General features: G+C 36.3%; 3 protein-coding genes and 2 long non-coding RNA genes across 20 annotated transcripts in view; 1 reads left to right on the forward strand and 4 right to left on the reverse strand.

Moving 5' to 3' along the window:
- Positions 1–9,480, reverse strand: part of LOC122974249 — a 58,438-nt gene extending 48,958 nt beyond the window's left edge. For 4 of the 6 annotated variants that reach the window (XR_006400261.1, XM_044342260.1, XM_044342262.1 and 1 more), the window contains exons 1-3: positions 9,266–9,480; positions 5,756–5,811; positions 5,186–5,545 (exon numbers count right to left, since the gene is read on the reverse strand). Coding sequence is in view for 4 of the 6 variants with exons in the window: in XM_044342260.1 (XP_044198195.1) it covers positions 5,186–5,545; positions 5,756–5,804 (409 nt within the window). In the remaining 2 variants the exon portion in view is untranslated. Of the gene's footprint in view, positions 1–4,503; positions 4,909–5,185; positions 5,546–5,755; positions 5,812–7,735; positions 7,829–9,265 lie in introns of those variants that run through there. The other 2 variants (XR_006400262.1, XM_044342259.1) reach the window with 2 other exon arrangements.
- The window catches only part of LOC122974236 (butyrophilin-like protein 8), a 93,595-nt gene that overhangs the window by 7,069 nt on the left and 65,552 nt on the right, over positions 1–20,974 (forward strand). The window lies entirely within an intron of this gene.
- Positions 10,336–12,332, reverse strand: LOC122974316. 2 transcript variants are annotated; one of them, XR_006400320.1, is made up of 3 exons: positions 12,236–12,332; positions 11,693–12,042; positions 10,336–10,931 (listed from the first exon to the last, which is right to left on the reverse strand). It is a non-coding gene; the product is annotated as an uncharacterized LOC122974316 (long non-coding RNA). The 2 variants fall into 2 exon arrangements; XR_006400319.1 differs by lacking the exon at positions 10,336–10,931 and adding an exon at positions 11,296–11,587.
- LOC122974246 lies at positions 15,283–18,318 on the reverse strand. Of its 2 annotated transcripts, none has more exons than XM_044342249.1 (4): positions 18,284–18,318; positions 16,802–16,857; positions 15,815–16,174; positions 15,283–15,618 (listed from the first exon to the last, which is right to left on the reverse strand). In XM_044342249.1, the coding sequence occupies exons 1-4, from the start codon at positions 18,301–18,303 to the stop codon at positions 15,410–15,412; spliced, it is 645 nt and encodes a 214-aa protein (XP_044198184.1). In that variant the 5' UTR covers positions 18,304–18,318; the 3' UTR covers positions 15,283–15,409. The 2 variants fall into 2 exon arrangements, with proteins under 2 accessions (XP_044198184.1, XP_044198185.1); XM_044342250.1 differs by having other exon boundaries at positions 15,333–15,615.
- Positions 20,054–20,974, reverse strand: part of LOC122974287 — a 38,597-nt gene continuing 37,676 nt past the window's right edge. The window contains exon 2 of the long non-coding RNA XR_006400279.1: positions 20,054–20,158. This is a non-coding gene — a long non-coding RNA (uncharacterized LOC122974287). The remainder of the gene's footprint in view (positions 20,159–20,974) is intronic.

Genomic DNA, 20,974 nt, shown 5'->3' on the forward strand with positions numbered 1-20,974 from the left:
TGAAATATTGAATCATTTGAACAGTTATTAAAATAAAACCATGTGAAATATGACAAGGAGACACAACCATCTCATCTTTAATAATGTGTTGGATTTATAATCAGATCATATGTGTTTTGTGTAAAATGTTATTATGAAAAGTAACTATAAGGACTAAAGCTGTCAAATAAAAGCAGTCCATAAAAGTACAATATTTCCCTCTGATATGTAGTGGAGTTGAAGTATAAAGTAGCACAAGATGGTGCCTAAAGTACCTAAACATTTTATTGACAATACTTGGGTAAATGTAATTAGTTATCTTCCAGAGCTGGTTTTCACTGATACATTTGATGACAAATGTCATCAAATCTTTTGACTTTTCTCTTTTTGGATGATGAACTGAGGATGTAAACTAACCACAGACACAGGAGGTCAGGCTGATGAGCAGAAGGATCCTGCAGATCATCTTCTCCCTGTGAGAGGAGACAGAGGAGAGGAGTCATGAACACATGAGGTCAAAGTTCAGTCATCACAGGTGTGAGCAGGAAAATCTACCCAAACTTCACACATCACATACAGCCTGTGTCACACTTCACTACAAACTCTGTGTTGACCTCCTCTGCCTACTGCTTATGCTGATGGTGTTTTCACAGAACTCACTGTGATGCACTGAGCTACGACCATCAACCTGCTTTCTCATTCACCTTATTGGAATTTTCTGGTCATTTTCAAGCTGTTATTGTGAGCTGTGATGGTAAATGTCTTTTGAGTCTTCTGTATTCAAGTGGAAATCAGCCCTGCATATTATTATTAGAGGCTACAATAAAAATGAGTAAATCTAAGGATTGTGATTTATTTTATTTATGTATTTGGATCAACAATAGCCACTAACAAGACAGCAACTAGGGTCACATATGGTTTCACCGTGATGGCATCTTAGCTATGTGAACTGTTGTGGCCTAAATTTGATCAAATTAGTTCAACAAGACTTGAAATGAAAAGAAAATGAAATGAAATGAAAAGAAATACAATATGAACGAATCACATAAAGTTTTCTCAAATGTTCCAGTTTTTGGAGTCTTTGAAGAAAATAACATTTTAGTTCTATTTTTTGTAACCATTCAAAAGTTTGAAGGTAATTACATTGATCATTATTGTCCTGTTAAACATTGAAACATGTTAAGATTAACTGGCTGCCTGGCAACAAACCCCCTCTTTGCCCAAACAAAACAAGTTAACTGCAGTTTTCATAGATAGAGTACATTCTTTGTAAAACAGTTCACATATTCATACTAATATGACAAGTCAAATAAAAAGTTAATGAGTATCATTTTAATGCATTTTAATGTATGTTTTTGACCCCATACCTGCAGACCATTATACTGTCCTCAGGTTTGGGGTCAGTAGCAACATCTGACTTCTTCACTTCAAATGCAAATTCATATTTTAATGATGAGTTTAATCTGTTAAAACTGTGGTGATCTTCTGTAAATAGTAGTAATTGTAAATAGATTAATTGAGCAAAATGCTAAAAGTGTGATGAACCTCTGACACATGTTGGTTTCTTCAGACTTATTTGTAATATGAAGAGGTTGAAGCATAAATGAGCAGAAATATCAATAACACTCAAAAGCCTTTTATCATTACAACTCACAATACTATGTTTAGAGGACAATAACGAGGAAATACTGTTAATATTCAGATCTGTGATACTCTGTGACGTGTCCTGCTGAGAGTGATTATTAATAAACTGGTCGAGGTAGATCATTCTAAATAAACTGTTTAATTTACTTTGTTGGTTGATCTATTACAGGATTAGACTATAACGATGCAAAAACATCAACTTTCTGTAAGATGTAAAACACACACACACACACACACACACACACACACACACACACACACACACACACACACACACACACACACACACACACACACACACACTACCTTTAGTGTCTTGTGTCATTATGAATGAATGACGGAGAAAAAGCAGCAGTTCAGATCAGCGCGTTGTAAAATCTCCGGTTACGGTTGATTCTCAACCGTAAATATGTTATAATATTCATTTTAAACGTTAATAAACTTTAAGATGTTATAGTGGTGTACAGACTACACCACCGAAAATGGTGTTTCCCGCCGTTACCTTTGAGCTTTTCCCGCTTTGTTTCGTCACACAGCCAGTAACAGAAACTGAAAGTAAGATCAGTATCAGGAGTCTCAACAGTTTTCCACCTTCAGCTTCAGTACATGATGAGAAACGCTCAGCTTTCCCCTCGTTGGATCAGATGTTTGACCAACAACATTACGTTTAATAGAAACTCTTCATTTAGCGTAGATGTCAGTGATTTGATCATAAAGACTTAACAGAATAAATGTTATTTGGTTGATGAGTTTAATGAATAGATTCAACTCAAATATTCATATATTCCACATTTCAGCTTGTTTGTACTTGTGAGGATATTTTGATGTGTTGAATTTCTTTATTTGGTGAGCTTCAGGAGGACAGAGTCTTTACTTTAAATTTGAAAAAATAACTGAATAAATATGAGGGTTAAAAAATAAACTATGTTATTATTATGATAAAGGATGATAAAGTTGTATACTTTCACTTGAATGGCTGCAGTTGCTTTTTGCTTTCTGGTCTGATGTGAATCTTTAAGGCTCTGATGTCACAGTGTTGATCTAAATAAGCCGAGCATCTTCCTGCTGTAAAACACTGGCTGCACTCCATAATAATAACAGCCTATTTACAGTGTTTCCCATTTATGATGTTTCTTTAACGTCTCAACATAGAGCTTTGTTGTTTTATTGTAATGTGCAGTTGAAACTGAGATTTACTGTTGCTGTTTTTAATCCTGTCTGTTACAGCAAGCTCTTATTTACTGTCTGTTATTGATTATCAGTCTTTCACATGTATGTTTGAGAGAAAAGCTTGGAGTTGTTGACACTGGTATTAAGGATAAAGACCAGCAGAGGGAGCTCTTCACTGGAAGTCAGCTCATCTTGTTTAGAGATCCTCACCTGGCTGCAGGTTACAGCTGTTTGCTCATTTACACCTTTAGACTCCTTCAAATGTAACAGATGGATCACAGAGATCTGCTGCTGTCATGTGTTTTATCTTTGATATTTGATTGTAATTTAAATATCAGTGTGATCTGACTGATTATTTTTGTGTGTTAATATATATTACAACATATTACACTAAGAAATGAAGACATACAAATTGAAGAATCTGTTGTTTTAAGTTTTTTCCAATGTTTAAAATGTTAAGTCCCTTTATCAATACTGCAGCACTTTTTAGGATTTGTCTTTGCTGACTGAGATTTTTCAGGTGGTCTGTTGAATTGTCTCCACAAATGAAAAAGCTGTTTTAAGTAATTTTTGATACAAAATTGTTTTTATTTTTGCTCATGTTAGATTCTTTCTCTGGAACTATTTTTTATATCGTATCTGCTTTTCTTTTAACATCCATTTTTGTGTTTCTGCTTTGTGTGAAGATCACAATAAAACAAGATGTTTTACCTTTTGTGTCAATAAAGATTGAGAGCAGAGCCTCACATGAACTCTTACTGCAGAATCTGTGTTGAGTTTGTCTAAAGTGTGAAGGACTTCTTAATTTATGGAGTCATAATCCAGTGAAGAACATGTATAAATACATAACAGTACGGCATACTTAGAGTAGTAACAAGTAGTAAATTATATGTGATTAGTAGTAACTTGGCTAAAAGGACTTGCATACTTGTAACTTGTTTGAAGTTTGTACATCACAACTCGTTCACTGGGTTGGATTAAAGATCAGGATGCACAATTATGCTGTCATTGCTGGTTTAAAAGATACAGAAGAGTCATAACAACTTCTCTCATATAAACAGGGATTTATTTACAATATATACACATTATAAACTGTACATGAGGAAAGATAATTCATTGTTAAATTACATTTTGCAAACCTTACAACTTAAATAGAGATGAATTATTATTTCTGACAAGAGCTTGGAACTCCTCATCATCACAATAAGCTGCAGGGACAGTCCTCATGAGGGACGACTGTCAGACGGCTGTGTTGTCTGGAAACAGTCTTCCTCAGATCAGGCAGAACTTCATCATGCAGGTCAGCTGGCAGCATGAAGCTCAGTGGTCTCTCAAAGCTCTCAATAAGCCACAAACAGCTGAATCTTTGACTATCAGACCGACGAGGTCCTTGCTCAGATAAATCTGCTGATTGTAGCTTTTAACGAAGCAACAGGACGAGTCACATCACAAGAAATGGAGGCAGCCACACTGCTCAGAAGGTGACTGTTTAGATGTCTTGTCTTGTGAAGTAATTTTTCCAAAACTGTCATTTTTATGTTACTTTTTCTGCCCCAAACATGGCACATCCGGGAAAAAAGAAGTATCATTTATACTGAAGCATTATTTACTCTTATTATTTACATCCACTCTGAAAGAAAAGGTGGATCCTCCAGACAGACCTTGTTAGTCCTGATGAATCTAATCAGATGTTGTTCTCTTCTCTCACACTCTCATCCTGCTGGGTTCTCTCAGGTGAAAAGGTCAGAGGTCTGGTTGGATGTGCAGGAAAAAGCAGCTTCATGGACCCAGAAGGTAAAAAGACAGTGACAGACAGAAGTCTGATCTCTGAAAAACACAACTTCTATACAGCAGCATCACTGTTTCCTGTCTCATATACCACTACGTTTTCTGTGTCATGACGTTTAGAACAGAGTCTGAAGGCAAAGTAGAGTCCAGCACAGACAGCGAGTACAGCTGCTGTCCAACGTAGAGGCTGATCTGTCTTTCTGTCTTATCAGGAGATTTAATAAAACAAAGTCTGAAGGCAAAATAGAGTCCAGCACAGATAGAGAATAGAGCTGCTGTGAGTAATCAGACTTCCCCGACTCTGAGGTTTGGGCTGATTAACAGCTGCTGTAAAGGACAGAAAAAAAATGTACTTGTATTCCACAAATTCTGTTATCCCAACATTCAACTCTCCTACTTTTGACACTTTACACTTGTTAAAGTCCAAAATTAAAATCTGGACTAATTGGGTCTGAACCTGATGATGTTTGTGTCCACATGTATTTATAAATCTAACCAAATAAAACAGTGGCTGGTAAGTTCAACCAAATTCATAAAGTTTATCATTACAGTCTGTACATCACTGATAACATGAATTAAAAAAGGTTTTACTGAATCATCTTACCAGTGACATTGAGTTGACATCTGTCAGAGCTTTCACCATAATCTGTGAACACTTCACACAGGTACAGACCCGAGTCATCAGTCCTGAGTCTGGACACATGAAGTCTGATTCGTCCTTCTCTGAGGGCGTCTTTGTCACACTGAACTCGTCCTGCAAACTGTCCATCCTGAGACTTTGAGACCTCAACACCCTTATGTACAAGATACAGGATCAAGGGTTTAACACCATTAAACAGGTGACAGAAGATGTTAAGTGAGGTGGAGGAACTGTCAGGTTTGGTTGTAAACATCCATTCCAGTGTGATGTTGTGGTTCTCCTCTGCCTGATAGGAGGTCTGTGTCACGTTCACTACAAATGTTCCTATTGAGGAGACAGAGAGGGAAAGTATTTAAAATACACCAGTAAAAAGGTCATGATTGATACCAATAATAAATACAATCTAAGCAATAACTGAATATAGAGCATCTTTAATAGTTCTGTTGATGTTTTCACTGATATATTTTATGACAAAAGTCATCAAATCTTCTGACTTTTCTCTTTTTGGATGATGAACTGAGGATGTAAACTAACCACAGACACAGGAGGTCAGGCTGATGAGCAGAAGGATCCTGCAGATCATCTTCTCCCTGTGAGAGGAGACAGAGGAGAGGAGTCATGAACACATGAGGTCAAAGTTCAGTCATCACAGGTGTGAGAAGGAAAATCTACAACATCAAACCTCGATTCTCATGTCAGAAACAATGTGGACTAAAACCACACAAACATTAGTCATTTCTATTGTAAATTACAGAAATCTGGAGTTTATTTCTGAATACATTTAACATTTAAAAGCCTCTGTTGCAGTCATGTATTTCTGTCACAAGATGGCGCCAAAAATCTCAACAATGAAAGTTTGTCACAGCAGCTACACATTAAGTGAAACTAATATATCTATACAAATATGCACATTACACCTGATACGAAGTTTGATCCAAAACTAAGAGAATTGTGACACCTAATTATCCTCAATTATCATCAGATTTGTTTCCAGATTAAGAACCAGAAAATACTGACTTCATAGGATAGTTATCAAGGAAAACCACTGCTTTCAACTAACATAAAAGACATAATCACACCAGTGTTTAGTTTAGGTAAAACTCAAATGTGCTTCATTAAAGACTCAAACAACACCAGCAGACTCAAGAACAGCTGCTGAACTCCACCACTCATATGAAGTGCACCATCACTAATCTATATATATCAATATATATTTTATTGTACATATTGATCCTAACCCATAATATTTATTATTTATCTGTTATGTATATCCTTGTGTATAATACAACCATTCATATACATTTGTTATTCAGATCCACTTGCACTAAATATTTTTATATTCTGTACATGATGTTTGTAATTGCACTTTTGGTGAGATGCAACTGCATTTCGTTGTCTCAGTATGTTGTGTGATGATGATAAAGTTGAAATCAACAGGTCTCTCACACATCAAAGACATAAACACTTCCTCTTTGTTTTGTAAGCGGCAGGCAGAGCTGAAGTTCTTCTTCACAGCGTGAAACTTTTTAAATTTAACAAACAGTCAAATGTTCAGTGGTTCCATAGGATGCTTTACTTTAGTTTTAGTTTTGGTTGGACATTTTTCAACTATGGTCCATTTTGGTCTGGAAACTTTTATAAAATCTAACACATACTTATAGAAATGTATTGATGTGTTTTACTTCTCCATCCTGTGTAGAAACACTTCCTGATGAAATTGTTCAAATAATATATAATTTTTGTCATTTAATTCAAACATTCAGAGGAAATCATAATTTCCATCACACCACACAAAGGTGTATTTTAAACAAAATTATTAACATACCTCATGTTTTCAAAACATTTAATGAAATTTCACACACAGATGTGCCAAAATGTATAAATGTATTTATTTTCAGGATTTTAAAGATAATATTCTTACATTGTTAAGATAAAAACAACTTTCAACTGTTTCACTGAAGTATTTTAATTAATTTCTTACATGGCACAATCACAAGTTTTCCAGTTCTATAAATTAATTGTAACCATAACTGCACAATCTTCAAAACTACAAAATATAACTGTGATTATGTTTTTTGTGAATTTGACTTAAAAATATGAGTTGTAATGAAGATGACTTCAGTACCATACAATATGAATTAGCTGCTTAAGTGTTTTGTTTAATTGTTTAATTTAATATACAATATTTTCAGTGATATAAACCAACTGAAAAGCATTTATAACACACATTTTCATTTTCATTACAAAATGTCTTTTACATCACAATAAACAAAGCGATGGAAATGACATTTTGTCACATTTAAAAAAAAATCTCATATTTAACCTGCTAATGTCCGTTTTAGAGTTAGAGGCCACTATTATAACAAAAATAACGACTCAGAGTGAGCAGATCGAGTAGGAGATCATGAATACACAGTTTAGTTTAGGCCACTTTGTTGGTTACTCTATAACAGGATTAAACTATAATGAAGCAAAAACACCAACTTTCTGTAAGATATAAAACATACGCATTACCTTTTATGTCTTCATCCTTAATCAATAACAGATTCAGAGGACAGTAGTTCAGATCACTGAGTTGACGACCTGCAGATGAAGCAAATGCTGAGAGGAAAGTTTCACAGAAATAAACTGTCAAAATAAATGTGTCACAACTGCCACAGAGGAAACTGTGTGACATTTCCTCCTCTTTAGGACCAATCAGAGAAGTAGTTGGGTTGCACTAAGGTTACAGATAAGTATTGTGGTTTTGTGCAGAGACTAAAGTAGGCCTTGCTGGTTTCTGTCTGTTGCATTTGCTTCACACAGTCAGTTTAACTCATAGAAATCAACTTGTTGGATCAGATGTTTGACCAACAACATTACGTTTAATAGAAACTCTTCATTTAGATGTCGGTGTTTTGATCATAAAGACTTAGTTAACAGATTAAATGTTCTTTGGTTGATGAGAACAGTATGAATAAATTCAGCTCAAATATTCACATATTCCACATTTCAGCTTTTTGTTTGTACTTGTGAGGATATTTTGATGTGTTGAATTTCTTTATTTGGTGAGTCTGGTCTGATGTGAATCTTTAAGGCTCTGCTGATGTCACAGCTTCTCCCTGCTGTAAAACACTGGCTGCACTCCATAATAGTTATAACCTGTCTATAGTATATATTATCTATCATGTTTGTTGAACTTCTCATCATAGAGCTTTGTTGTTTTATTGTAATGTGTAGTTGAAACTGAGATTTACTGTTGCTGTTTTTAATCCTGTCTGTTACAGCAAGCTCTTGTTTACTGTCTGTTATTGATTATCAGTCTTTCACATGTATGTTTGAGAGAAAAGCTTTGAGTTGTTGACACTGGTATTAAGGATAAAGACCAGCAGAGGGAGCTCTTCACTGGAAGTCAGCTCATCTTGTTTAGAGATCCTCACCTGGCTGCAGGTTACAGCTTTGTGCTTGTTACACCCCACCCTTGGTCAGCCCTATGGGGCGAACATCAATCCACCATTTACCCAAAATAAAACTCTTAACAAAGTAAAACACCTTTTAAAACAACCAAACCATGGGATTTATTAACAAAAACATACAAAACAACCAGGAGACTAAATAAATGCTGTAAACAATCAAAATACAACAGATAAACTAAATAACATAAAATCCCAGACTGAGAGGCAAAACCAGCAGTACGCAAACAAGAAGCCTCTCAGCAGCAGGAACCTGGAGCATTTAACCCTTTTCCTCCCTGGACCAGGTGCACCTCATTGTGGACTGATTGAGTGGGGATGACCTGAGCGGAGTTTTTCAGATTCACAATAATAATAATAATAATAATAATAATAATAATAATAATAATAATAATAATAATAGAATAGATCAACTCATGTTGATTCTGTTTGTGGGAACAAAATCTCAGAGGTCAATGTGCAGGAATATTCATGTTTTAGCTGAATAATATTCAGATATTTTGATGAATTCTGTAGTAAAACATGAAGTCAGTAACTGTTGTGAGAAGGTTGACATGAAGCTCCAGAAACCCTCCACTCCTCCTCCTCTTACCTTTTACATTGAAACTGTCAGCAGAAGAAGAAGACGGAGCGAAATCGACCCAAAAAGCGAAAAAGGGTCAGTGAAGTTATTCCATCACGAAAGTAACATTAAATCTTTCCACGGAGATGGAGTGGGTTTCAGTAAGGTTGTGTGAAATATGTAGGTCAGAGTCTGCATCCGAACGGGTTTTCATTTGAACGCGATTGGGCAGTCCTGAGTGAGTGTAGACAGTGTGCACCGTGGATGTATTTATACCACAATTGCAGCTATTGGGAGGGATCAACCCGTGCACATTTATGGTTTCACGGTGTGTACACTTCCTGAGTGTAGACAGTGTTAAACTAGAGCATAAATTATGACGTTTAAGTTTAATAATCATCTTACATTCTGTGTCAAGACATCTAAACAGTCTAAAACCATCTAACAGGTGTGTCTTCCTCATATCTGTGTGATGTGTCTCGTTCTGTCTATTTAAACCTACATCCACCAACTGTCTGACTGAGGACCTCACCTGCCTGAAGGCCAAAGATTACAGAGTCTATCATCAAAGTTCTCAAAAACTACATTCAGCAACAACAAAATAATGATGATAAACTTTTTTTCATATTCAAACAGTTACAAAGTGATTTACAAGCTGCATCAATGACGAGAATATGGACAGATCTAGACAAGAGGTGTATTTATGTATTTCACTTATATCAGTTTTTAACGCTGTGGAAAATACAATTATTAATAAGTCATTAAAATATTGAAAGCATTGCAAATAACAGAAAACACAAACTAATGACTGACATGAAAATAACTTTAGGTTTAGAGGGAAAAATCACTATTTGGTGGAGCTGTTAACAACTCATAGACATGTGAAATGTCTATGAGTGTGAAACCCCGACTACACACTGCTTTTTGTAAGACATCAAAAGCCAAAAAGTTGGAAACCACTGGTTTCATCTTTAACAATGTGTTGTATTTTAAAAGCTTCTTATATTATCCATTGTGTCAAATCTTCATCTGAAAAGTAACTAAAGCTGTCTGGTTACCTGGTAGTTTATTGTGGTTAAAGAAACATGTAGAGTCGACAGTGGACTGAACACATTTAATGAGTGATTCATGACATAATTAAACATTCAGAGATCATATGTTGAAAATAAAGAGAAATCAGATCCTCAAAACTGCTGCAAACACACAGCTGAAGATATCAAAAGTACAAAAAATAGAAAATACAATCCCTCCATGTTCCTACAGTCACAGTCATTTTACACAGTATAAACATGTCAAGCTTTACTTTAACATTGTAGAAAATAACAGTCACATTTTATGTTGAAGTTAGAAAGTGCTTCATAGAGTTAAAAGTGCTTTGCAGAAGAATAAAAACATTTCTATGGACAATTGAAAAAGCTGTTCAAAGATTTCAACAAATTATTGCAAAACTCATTTTTTACATCACATCAACGTCATTAAAACAAGTTTGAACTTGAAATGAATGTGTTTGTCTTCTCCTCCAGGCTGCTGCTGCTTTCATTTGATTTCAGAACACGATAAAATGTGGTTTAGAGCAGGAAGTGTTTCATGCTTTCACACACTGACTTGTGCTCGGGTGGATCTAGGGCGTTTATTTCTAAGGCCGAGGCCCCGAGCTGGAGGTCACATCATGTGACTTGATGTTTCAGTTTAGTTACTGTTGGGTCATAATGCAGGAGATGCTTTTAAAATGACAACTGAAACACAGGCTGCCTGTCTGGAAGCTAAACACACTCATATACAATATATTTAGCTTATGTATTAAATGAAATAGACACAATAAAACAGGTACAAATGCACATCATTACTGCATTCTTATAACAATAATTTTGTACTTCATTAATGTTATACAAAAGTTTCTTCTTCTTCTTCAGAGAAAAACAGAGAAAGCAAAATGTGAAACTCATTTTTTTCCCTCTAAATAAATAGATGTTAGTTAAAGGGAACATTTGCACATTTACAGGTCTATGTTTTTATTCTGGGGCTCCACTGGAATATATTATATTTGCATGACTTATATCAAAAACCTCCTTATTTATCTTATACTGACTCCTCAGTTCAGGCAGTTTTAGCTCATATGTGTGAACAACCTGATGTCAGTTTGGTGGGGAAGTAGAGGTAACGTTGCAATCAGAGCGTCCAGAGCAGGTTGAAGCTCTGACTTTTGTCTTGAAGGCAACATTTTTACATATGTACAAGTTTTGGAACTTTGACCATGTTCAACATAGATATCCAACATTATAATACTATAAAAATGACAGAAAATCATTTAAAAGTATGATATGTGACATGGCTGGTCCCTCCATGAGGCGTCTGAGTCACATTCAAGACAAAATGTTGTGTGGATGTAAATCAGCAGGTTACTCTCAGACTCTTCCTAATGCAACATATTTACTAGTTAGAGTTCTGCTGACTCACCAGAGGCCTCCAGCACCATCTTTTCAGGATCTTGTCATAAGCAGCCAGATCACACGTGTAATTCCCCGAGTCATCAGTCGTGACTCTGGACAGATGAAGTCTGATTTGTCCTTCATCTCTCAGAGCGTCTTCATCACACTGCAGCCGTCCTGTAAACTGCTCATCCTGAGACTCTGGGACCTCAGCACCGTTTATCATCTCATACTAAATCCTAACAGGCTTTGACTGGAAGAAACAAACCAGGCTGGTGTGAGACATGTCAGTTTTGGTCAGACTGTCCCATTTTATTGTGATGTTATCGTTCTCCTCTGTCTGATAGAAGGTCTGAGTCATTTTCACCACAAACATCCCTGCAGAGGAGAGAGAGAGGTACAAATGAGACATTGTGTGCAGTTATTGGGCACCAAGACGTCAATCTTTATCAAATTTCAGCCTGAAACAATCAAGGTTTATAATAACCGGTTGCACAAGTGGAAAAGTTTCTACTCTTTATATCTGAGCAGTAGAGACGATTCTGTACTGAGCCTTAAACATCAAACTAACCACAGACAGAGGAGGCCAGAACGAGGAGCAGCAGGATCCAGATCATCTTCTCCCTGCAGAGAGGAGACAGTTGTATTATCCAAAGCTCTTTATACTGTGTTTCTGCTGCTCACTCACACACCGATGGCAGCAAACTACCACGCAGGGTGCTGGTGCAACCATTATGTTGAGCAGTGTAGCAAAACTAAAAACTGTAGTTATCAACTTGACAGGACAGAGGAAAATATCCAGCAACGTTTAGCTTCTGAATTTTTTTTTTGCGGAAAATGAATGGTTTAATTTCTATTCCGATTGTCGATTTGATGAGGAAAACGGGTTAGAGGAACGGGGAAAACAGGAAAAAACGGGGATTGGATTACATTTTTTTTAATTCACATGAAAAATGGAAAAACAAAATGATGCCTTTCTTTATCCTTTTATCGATCAAGTTGAACAGCTTTGGACGGAGCGTTCCGTGTCTAGTCTGCCGGAAAACAGAGGACGTCAGTTGAGTAGGCGGTCCATCAGTGTGGCCCAGGACACATTGCGTTTACACTGTTATGAATGTGGCAACATACGGCCTAGACCACCTCCGAATGTGGTCTAAGTGATCAGATCTCAATGCGTCCTCAATGCGTCTTGGGTGCGTTCACACCCGTACTTAGAGCTGTCCGCTTGTAATCGGATCACCCGAGACGGAGGTTAATGCCAGATGTAAACAGGGCCTTTGACATGTGGACAGGAGGAGTCGGGGCTCGAACCACTGATCCTCTGATTAGTGGACGACCCGCTCTACCTCTTGAATCCAGCAACTATTATTCCCGTTTAAGGAATTGTGTCACATCGATGGTTATATTGATGGTATTCATGGTCTAAAGTTAATGTTAATGAAGATTTATGAAAACAAACAACTTCATTCAGAGTCATATTGATGTTTGTTGATACCTGTGAATATACATTTCTTTCTTATTGTAACCGCTACTCACTATGAATTGTGCTAAGTGCCAAATAAATAGTTACACCAATATCTTACGTATAAGCCCATTAAGGAGGATGATAATTAAAACACAAGTTCAACTAAGTGAAACTCGCTCGCACACATGCTGGACTCCGTTCATTTGTTTTTCTGCCCCTCTCTCTCCCCCTCCCTCACTTTTTTCTCTTGTGCATCAGCTATTTGTGCTGCTGCTGACAACAGTTAATTCTGCAGGCGCTTACCGCCACCTTCTGGACTTTTAATCAAACTACAACAAACAACTCTGGCATTGAATTTGACTGAATATCTGTTAAATATAGGTAAATCAGGTTTGCATATGAGTCAGTGTGTATGCAATAATCAGTGAAGGTTTAACTAACTTTCTTATGCCACTATAAACTACAAGCAAGCGTAGTTAACAGTAAGTATTTGTTAGTTTTTTTTTTTTTTTTTTTTTTTTTTTTTTTTTACCAATTTGTTCAACAAGTTCAAGTTTAAAAAGCTAAAAACTTTCACATTTGGGATGTGTTGCTTGATTGACAGGTGTCATATTCACATATACATATATTCACATATTTTGCTGTTTCCATTTAGTCAGAACATCTTATGAGCAGCTCAGCCAATCAAGTTACTGTCTCCACTTGTCTCTGTGGTTGTAGTAAAGCACCAGATCACATCGTAAATACAAAAATATAAAACTCTGCTGAGATCAGGGTTAATAACCAGGTGATATGAGGAGCAGGTACGTAGATGCTACAGCAGCAATATTATTGATAAATACTTTTTAATAAATATTTTACAGACAAGCTAAAATATTTTTTCAGTCTTGAAAAATCAGGACTCTGATAATAAAAGACAGAAGATTCATAACAACTTCTCTCATAGAAACAGGGATTTATTTATAAATTGAATGTTTTCAATACAAACAGTATATGACAAAAGGTTCATTCAACTAGAATTTAAATAACCTGAAGAGGTCAGAAATATTATTTCTGACAGGTTTGATAAGACCTTGGAACATCCCATTAGTAACATATGATGACAGCAATACTGACATTTATTAATTACTAAAAACCACAGTGATATGAACATGTACAACATATTTCTGGCACTTAAAAAAGAAGTTGGAAGGACAAAGTCTTTGTGACAAAGACTTTGTGACTTGGTTGTATGACTCAGGTCTGAAAGCAATAAAATATACGTAAACCTTGAGAGAAAACTGAATAGTAGGTTATCATGTGATGCATTTCTTGTATATATCATACATGATACAAATACTGTTCTTAAATTCAGTTTAGTGTTAGTTTGTGTTCCAAATTCCTTTGTGCTGTGTCTGTTATAAACTTAGTTCTTTGTTGTGTAAAATGAGACAGTTGAGTGTTTATAGTTAAAACAGTTTATTCTGTTGTACATTTGTCTGAGCCAGTGGTGACAAATCATAGTTATGCAGATTTCTATGTGTCAGTCTGATAAGCCTTTAGAGGATGGTGTTGTTTGTTCTTAATTTAATATGATAGCAATGTTATTTTGTGATGCTACTTGGTGCGTTCGCTTGTGTGCTGTCATATATGGTCATGAAGAAAGACTGTTCTTAGGTTAGTTGAACTTTTGTCTTTTGTTTCTATCTGAGGGTTGTTTAATGACCTGTAATGACCTGTGCAATAGTATTTAAAGGACTGGCTGAGTGCCATCTTGTCAGACAAAGAAAGGATAGCTAGGCGGCATCTTTGTCTCCAGAACTATGATGCATTATACTTCTGATTGTATTAATTGATTACATTATTTCATGACCTGACAATGCCCTCTTTGTGTGTTTATGATCAAGCAATTTTCCACTACAGCCTGTATGACTGTAATTATATGTATCTCTATTTGGTTGTGTATCACTTTCAGTCTGGTTTTAAACTGTGTGCAGTAACAGACTCCAGGAAGACTAGCAGCCACGTCAGCAGAAGCTGATGAAGATCTTCTTAATATTGAACAATAACCAAAACTTCATTGACCCTCTTACATAAAGATGATCCTCCAGACTGACTTTGTTAGTTCTGATGGGTCTAATCAGATGTTGTTCTCCTCTCTCACACTCTCATCCTGCTGGGTTCTCTCAGTTGAAAAGGTCAGAGGTCTGGTTGGATGTGCAGGAAAAAGCAGCTTCATGGACCCAGAAGATAAAAAGATGCAGTGACAGACAGAAGTCTGATCTCTGAGAAACACAACTTCTATACTGCTGTATCAATGTTTTCTGCCTCATACACCACTTCGTTTTCTCTGTGATGATGTTTAGAACAGAGTCTGTAGGCAGAGTAGAGTCCAGCACAGACAGTGAGTACAGCTGCTGCTGTCAGTCCAACGTAGAGGCTGATCCTTCCCCCACTCTCTGGTTGTGATCTCACAGTAGGTTTCTGAGTTTTGGGCTGATCAACAGCTGCTGTAAAGGACAGAAAATAATAATAATTGTTCTTGTATTTCACAAAATTCTGTTATTCCAACATTTAACTCTCCTACTTATGAAAATCTGGACCATTTGGTCTTGAACCTGGTGATGTTTGCATCCACGAACAGTCTGTACATCACTGATAACATGAATTAAAAAAGGCTTTCTGAGTTCTACTGAATCATCTTACCAGTGACATTGAGTCGACACCTGCCAGAGCTTTCACCATAATCTGTTTTCACTTCACACAGGTACAGACCCGAGTCATCAGTCCTGAGTCTGGACACATGAAGTCTGATTCGTCCTTCTCTGAGGGCGTCTTTGTCACACTGAACTCGTCCTGCAAACTGTCCATCCTGAGACTCTGGAGACTCAACACCCTCATGTACATGATACAGGATCAAAGATTTAACATCAGTAAACAGTTGACAGAAGATGTAAAGTGAGGTGGAGGAACTGTCAGGTTTGGTTGTAAACATCCATTCCAGTGTGATAGTGTCGTTCTCCTCTGCCTGATAGGAGGTCTGTGTCACTTTCACTACAAATGTTCCTGTTGAGGAGACAGAGAGGGAAAGTGAGGACCAGACAAACTGAGAACTTCAACATGTGAGCCTTTAAGCTCCACCTATACAGGTTTCTGTGGAGGTATTTAGTTTACTATGATGATCTCTGTGCTGTCAGAAGATGTTATTTCTCATTTCTCATGATCAGAGATCATTCTCTAATCTTCTAATCTTAGATTTTTGGTGAAATATTGAATCATTTGAACAGTTATTAAAATAAAACCATGTGAAATATGACAAGGAGACATAACCATCTCACAAGAGAAAAAGGTGGGAAACTATTGATTTCATCTTTAATAATGTGTTGGATTTATAATCAGATCATATGTGTTTTGTGTAAAATGTTATTATGAAAAGTAACTATAAGGACTAAAGCTGTCAAATAAAAGCAGTCCATAAAAGTACAATATTTCCCTCTGATATGTAGTGGAGTTGAAGTATAAAGTAGCACAAGATGGAAATACTCCAGTACCTAAACATTTTATTGACAATACTTGGGTAAATGTAATTAGTTATCTTCCAGAGCTGGTTTTCACTGATATATTTTACGACAAAAGTCATCAAATCTTTTGACTTTTCTCTTTTTGGACGATGAACTGAGGTTGTAAACTAACCACAGACACAGGAGGTCAGGCTGATGAGCAGAAGGATCCTGCAGATTATCTTCTCCCTGTGAGAGGAGACAGAGGGGAGGGGTCATGAACACATGAGGTCAAAGTTCAGTCATCACAGGTGTGAGCAGGAAAATCTACCCAAACTTCACACATCACATACAGCCTGTGTCACACTTCACTACAAGCTCTGTGTTGACCTTCTCTGCCTACTGCTTATGCTGATGGTGTTTTCACAGAACTCACTGTGATGCACTGAGCTACGACCATCAACCTGCTTTCTCATTCACCTTATTGGAATTTTCTGGTCATTTTCAAGCTGTTATTGTGAGCTGTGATGGTAAATGTCTTTTGAGTCTTCTGTATTCAAGTGGAAATCAGCCCTGCATATTATTATTATTAGAGGCCACAATAAGTATGAGTAAATCTAAGGATTGTGATTTATTTTATTTATCTATTTGGATCAACAATAGCCACTAACAAGACAGCAACTAGGGTCACATATGGTTTCACCATGATGGCATCTTAGCTATGTGAACTGTTGTGGCCTAAATTTGATCAAATTAGTTCAACAAGACTTGAAATGAAAAGAAAATGAAATGAAATGAAAAGAAATACAATATGAACGAATCACATAAAGTTTTCTCAAATGTTCCAGTTTTTGGAGTCATTAAAGAAAATAACATTTTAGTTCTATTTTTTGTAACCATTCAAAAGTTTGAAGGTAATTGCATTGATCATTATTGTCCTGTTAAACATTGAAACATGTTAAGATTAACTGGCTGCCTGGCAACAAACCCCCTCTTTGCCCAAACAAAACAAGTTGACTGCAGTTTTCATAGACAGAGTACATTCTTTGTAAAACAGTTCACATATTCATACTAATATGACAGGTCAAATAAAAAGTTAATGAGTATCATTTTAATGCATTTTAATGTATGTTTTTGACCCCATACCTGCAGACCATTATACTGTCCTCAGGTTTGGGGTCAGTAGCAACATCTGACTTCTTCACTTCAAATGCAAATTCATATTTTAATGATGAGTTTAATTTGTTAAAACTGTGGTGATCTTCTGTAAATAGTAGTAATGGTAAATAGATTAATTGAGCAAACTGCTAAAAGTGTGATGAACCTCTGACACATGTTGGTTTCTTCAGACTTATTTGTAATATGAAGAGGTTGAAGCATAAATGAGCAGAAATATCAATAACACTCAAAAGCCTTTTATCATTATAACTCACAATACTATGTTTAGAGGACAATAACGAGGAAATGCTGTTAATATTCAGATCTGTGAAACTCTGTGACGTGTCCTGCTGAGAGTTGCTTCTTCAGAGCGATTATTAATAAACTGGTCGAGGTAGATAATTCTAAATAAACTGTTTAATTTACTTTGTTGGTTGATCTATAACAGGATTAGACTATAACGATGCAAAAACATCAACTTTCTGTAAGATGTAAAACACGCACACACACACATTACCTTTTAGTGTCTTGTGTCATTATGAATGAATGACGGAGAAAAAGCAGCAGTTCAGATCAGCGTGTTGTAAAATCTCCGGTTCATGATACAAAGTCAACGTATTACCAGCAGACTAACCGGTTACTGTGATGATTCTCAAACGTAAATATGTTATAATATTCATTTTGAACGTTAATAACTTTAAGATATTATCGTGGTGTACAGACTACACCACCGAAAATGGTGTTTCCCGCCGTTACCTTTGACCTTTTCCCGCTTTGTTTCGTCACACAGCCAGTAACTGAAACTGAAAGTAAGATCAGTATCAGGAGTCTCAACAGTTTTCCACCTTCAGCTTCAGTACATGATGAGAAACGCTCAGCTTTCCCCTCGTTGGATCAGATGTTTGACCAACAACATTACGTTTAATAGAAACTCTTCATTTAGATGTCAGTGATTTGATCATAAAGACTTAACAGAATAAATGTTATTTGGTTGATGAGTTTTATGAATAGATTCAACTCAAATATTCATATATTCCACATTTCAGCTTGTTTGTACTTGTGAGGATATTTTGATGTGTTGAATTTCTTTATTTGGTGAGTTTCAGGAGGACAGAGTCTTTACTTTAAATTTGAAAAAATAACTGAATAAATATTAGGGTTAAAAAATAAATTATAATAAAGGATGATAAAGTTGTATACTTTCACTTGAATGGCTGCAGTTGCTTTTTGTTTTCTGGTCTGATGTGAATCTTTAAGGCTCTGATGTCACAGTGTTGATCTAAATAAGCCGAGCATCTTCCTGCTGTAAAACACTGGCTGCACTCCATAATAATAACAGCCTATTTACAGTATTTCCCATCTATGATGTTTCTTTAACTTCTCAACATAGAGCTTTGTTGTTTTATTGTAATGTGCAGTTGAAACTGAGATTTACTGTTGCTGTTTTTAATCCTGTCTGTTACAGTGAGCTCTTATTTACTGTCTGTTATTGATTATCAGTCTTTCACATGTATGTGTGAGAGAAAAGCTTTGAGTTGTTGACACTGGTATTAAGGATAAAGACCAGCAGAGGGAGCTCTTCACTGGAAGTCAGCTCATCTTGTTTAGAGATCCTCACCTGGCTGCAGGTTACAGCTGTTTGCTCATTTACACCTTTAGACTCCTTCAAATGTAACAGATGGATCACAGAGATCTGCTGCTGTTATGTGTTTTATCTTTGATATTTGATTGTAATTTAAATTTCAGGTTATGATGAGATGATGTGTGTGAAGTCAGAAAACAACTTTTCTCTGTCTGAATAGACTCAGAAAGCCTTTTTTAATTCATGTTATCAGTGATGTACAGACTGGACTGCTAAACTTTATGAGTGTGGTTGCACTCAGCAGCCACTGTATTGTTAAAAATATGCTGTATGTGGACACAAACATCAGCAGGTTCAAACACAAACAGTCAAGATTTTAATTTTGGACATGAACAAGCGTGGAGTGTCACAAGTAGAAGAGTTGAACTTTGTGATAGCTGAATTTGTGGAATACAAGTACAATTATTATTATTTTCTGTCCTTTACAGCAGCTGTTGATCAGCCCAAACCTCAGAATCCTACTGTGAGACCACAACCAGAGAGTCGGGGAAGGACTGATCGCAGCTGTACTTGTTCTCTTTTTTGGACTCTACTTTGCCTTCAGACTTTGTTCGAAACCTGATGAGACAGAAAACATCTTTGCAGCAGAATAGAAGTTGTGTTTCTCAGAGATCAGACTTCTGTCTGTCACTGCATCTTTTTACCTTCTGGGTCCATGAAGCTGCTTTTTCCTGCACATCCAACCAGACCTCTGACCTTTTCACCTGAGAGAACCCAGCAGGATGAGAGTGTGAGAGAGGAGAACAACATCTGAGAAGATGCATTTCTTGTTTCTTGAGCTGAATCATAAAACCAAGAGACACAAACTCCAACACTCAGTTAAAACAAATCTTAGAAGAAGACTCAGAAAACCTGGTGTATTTTAAATACTTTCCCTCTCTGTCTATTTATTAACTGAATCAAATCCTGATTTTAGATGTTTTACATCAGTTAAAAAATTAATGAAAACTTGCTGGTCATTAAACACGACCTGCATGTTTTCAGCTTTTTTGTCGATCCAGAAAAATGTAAAAGACAGACAGAATATTTTAGCTTGTCTATAAAATATTTATTAAAAAGTATTTATTAATAATGTTGCTGCTGTAGCATCTATGTACCTGCTCCTCATATCACCTGGTTATTAACCCTGATCTCAGCAGAGTTTTATATTTTTGTATTTATGATGTGATCTGGTGCTTTACTACAACCACAGAGACAAGTGGAGACAGTAACTTGATTGGCTGAGCTGCCCCATTTCGTTGCTCTGCATTTGGGCAGTCAGCTTTAACTGTGAAAGCCACAACTCAGTGGAATATCCTACCTGATGATATGAAGAACTGTAGTTTAATCAATACATTCAAGGCCAAATGAAAAAATCTACTAAAGACCAGTCAGCTGTGTGAGCACTGAGTCTAAACTGCATCTATGATCTTCTCATCAGCGCAGGTAGTCTTGCTTTTAATTTGACAAGTTTACATTATTCATTTCTAATTGACATTGTGGGTGTTTGTGATGTGCTGTTGTGTTCTGTATTTTGCTTTATACTGTTTGTTGTTATGTTGTTGTATGTTTTGATTGTTGTGGGCT

Source organism: Thunnus albacares, chromosome 22 (genome assembly GCF_914725855.1).
Source record: "Thunnus albacares chromosome 22, fThuAlb1.1, whole genome shotgun sequence".
NCBI lineage: Eukaryota > Metazoa > Chordata > Actinopteri > Scombriformes > Scombridae > Thunnus > Thunnus albacares.

What these genes read in the sequence shown, in the direction of transcription:
- LOC122974246 (XM_044342249.1), bottom strand. Translation starts at nt 18,303, where the DNA reads ATGACACAAGACACTAAAAG. An exon ending in ATGACACAAGACACTAAAAG is followed by an intron (nt 16,858 to 18,283) that starts GTAATGTGTGTG and finishes CTCCTCTCACAG; the next exon opens with GGAGAAGATAATCTGCAGGA. An exon ending in CCTGACCTCCTGTGTCTGTG is followed by an intron (nt 16,175 to 16,801) that starts GTTAGTTTACAA and finishes TCTCCTCAACAG; the next exon opens with GAACATTTGTAGTGAAAGTG.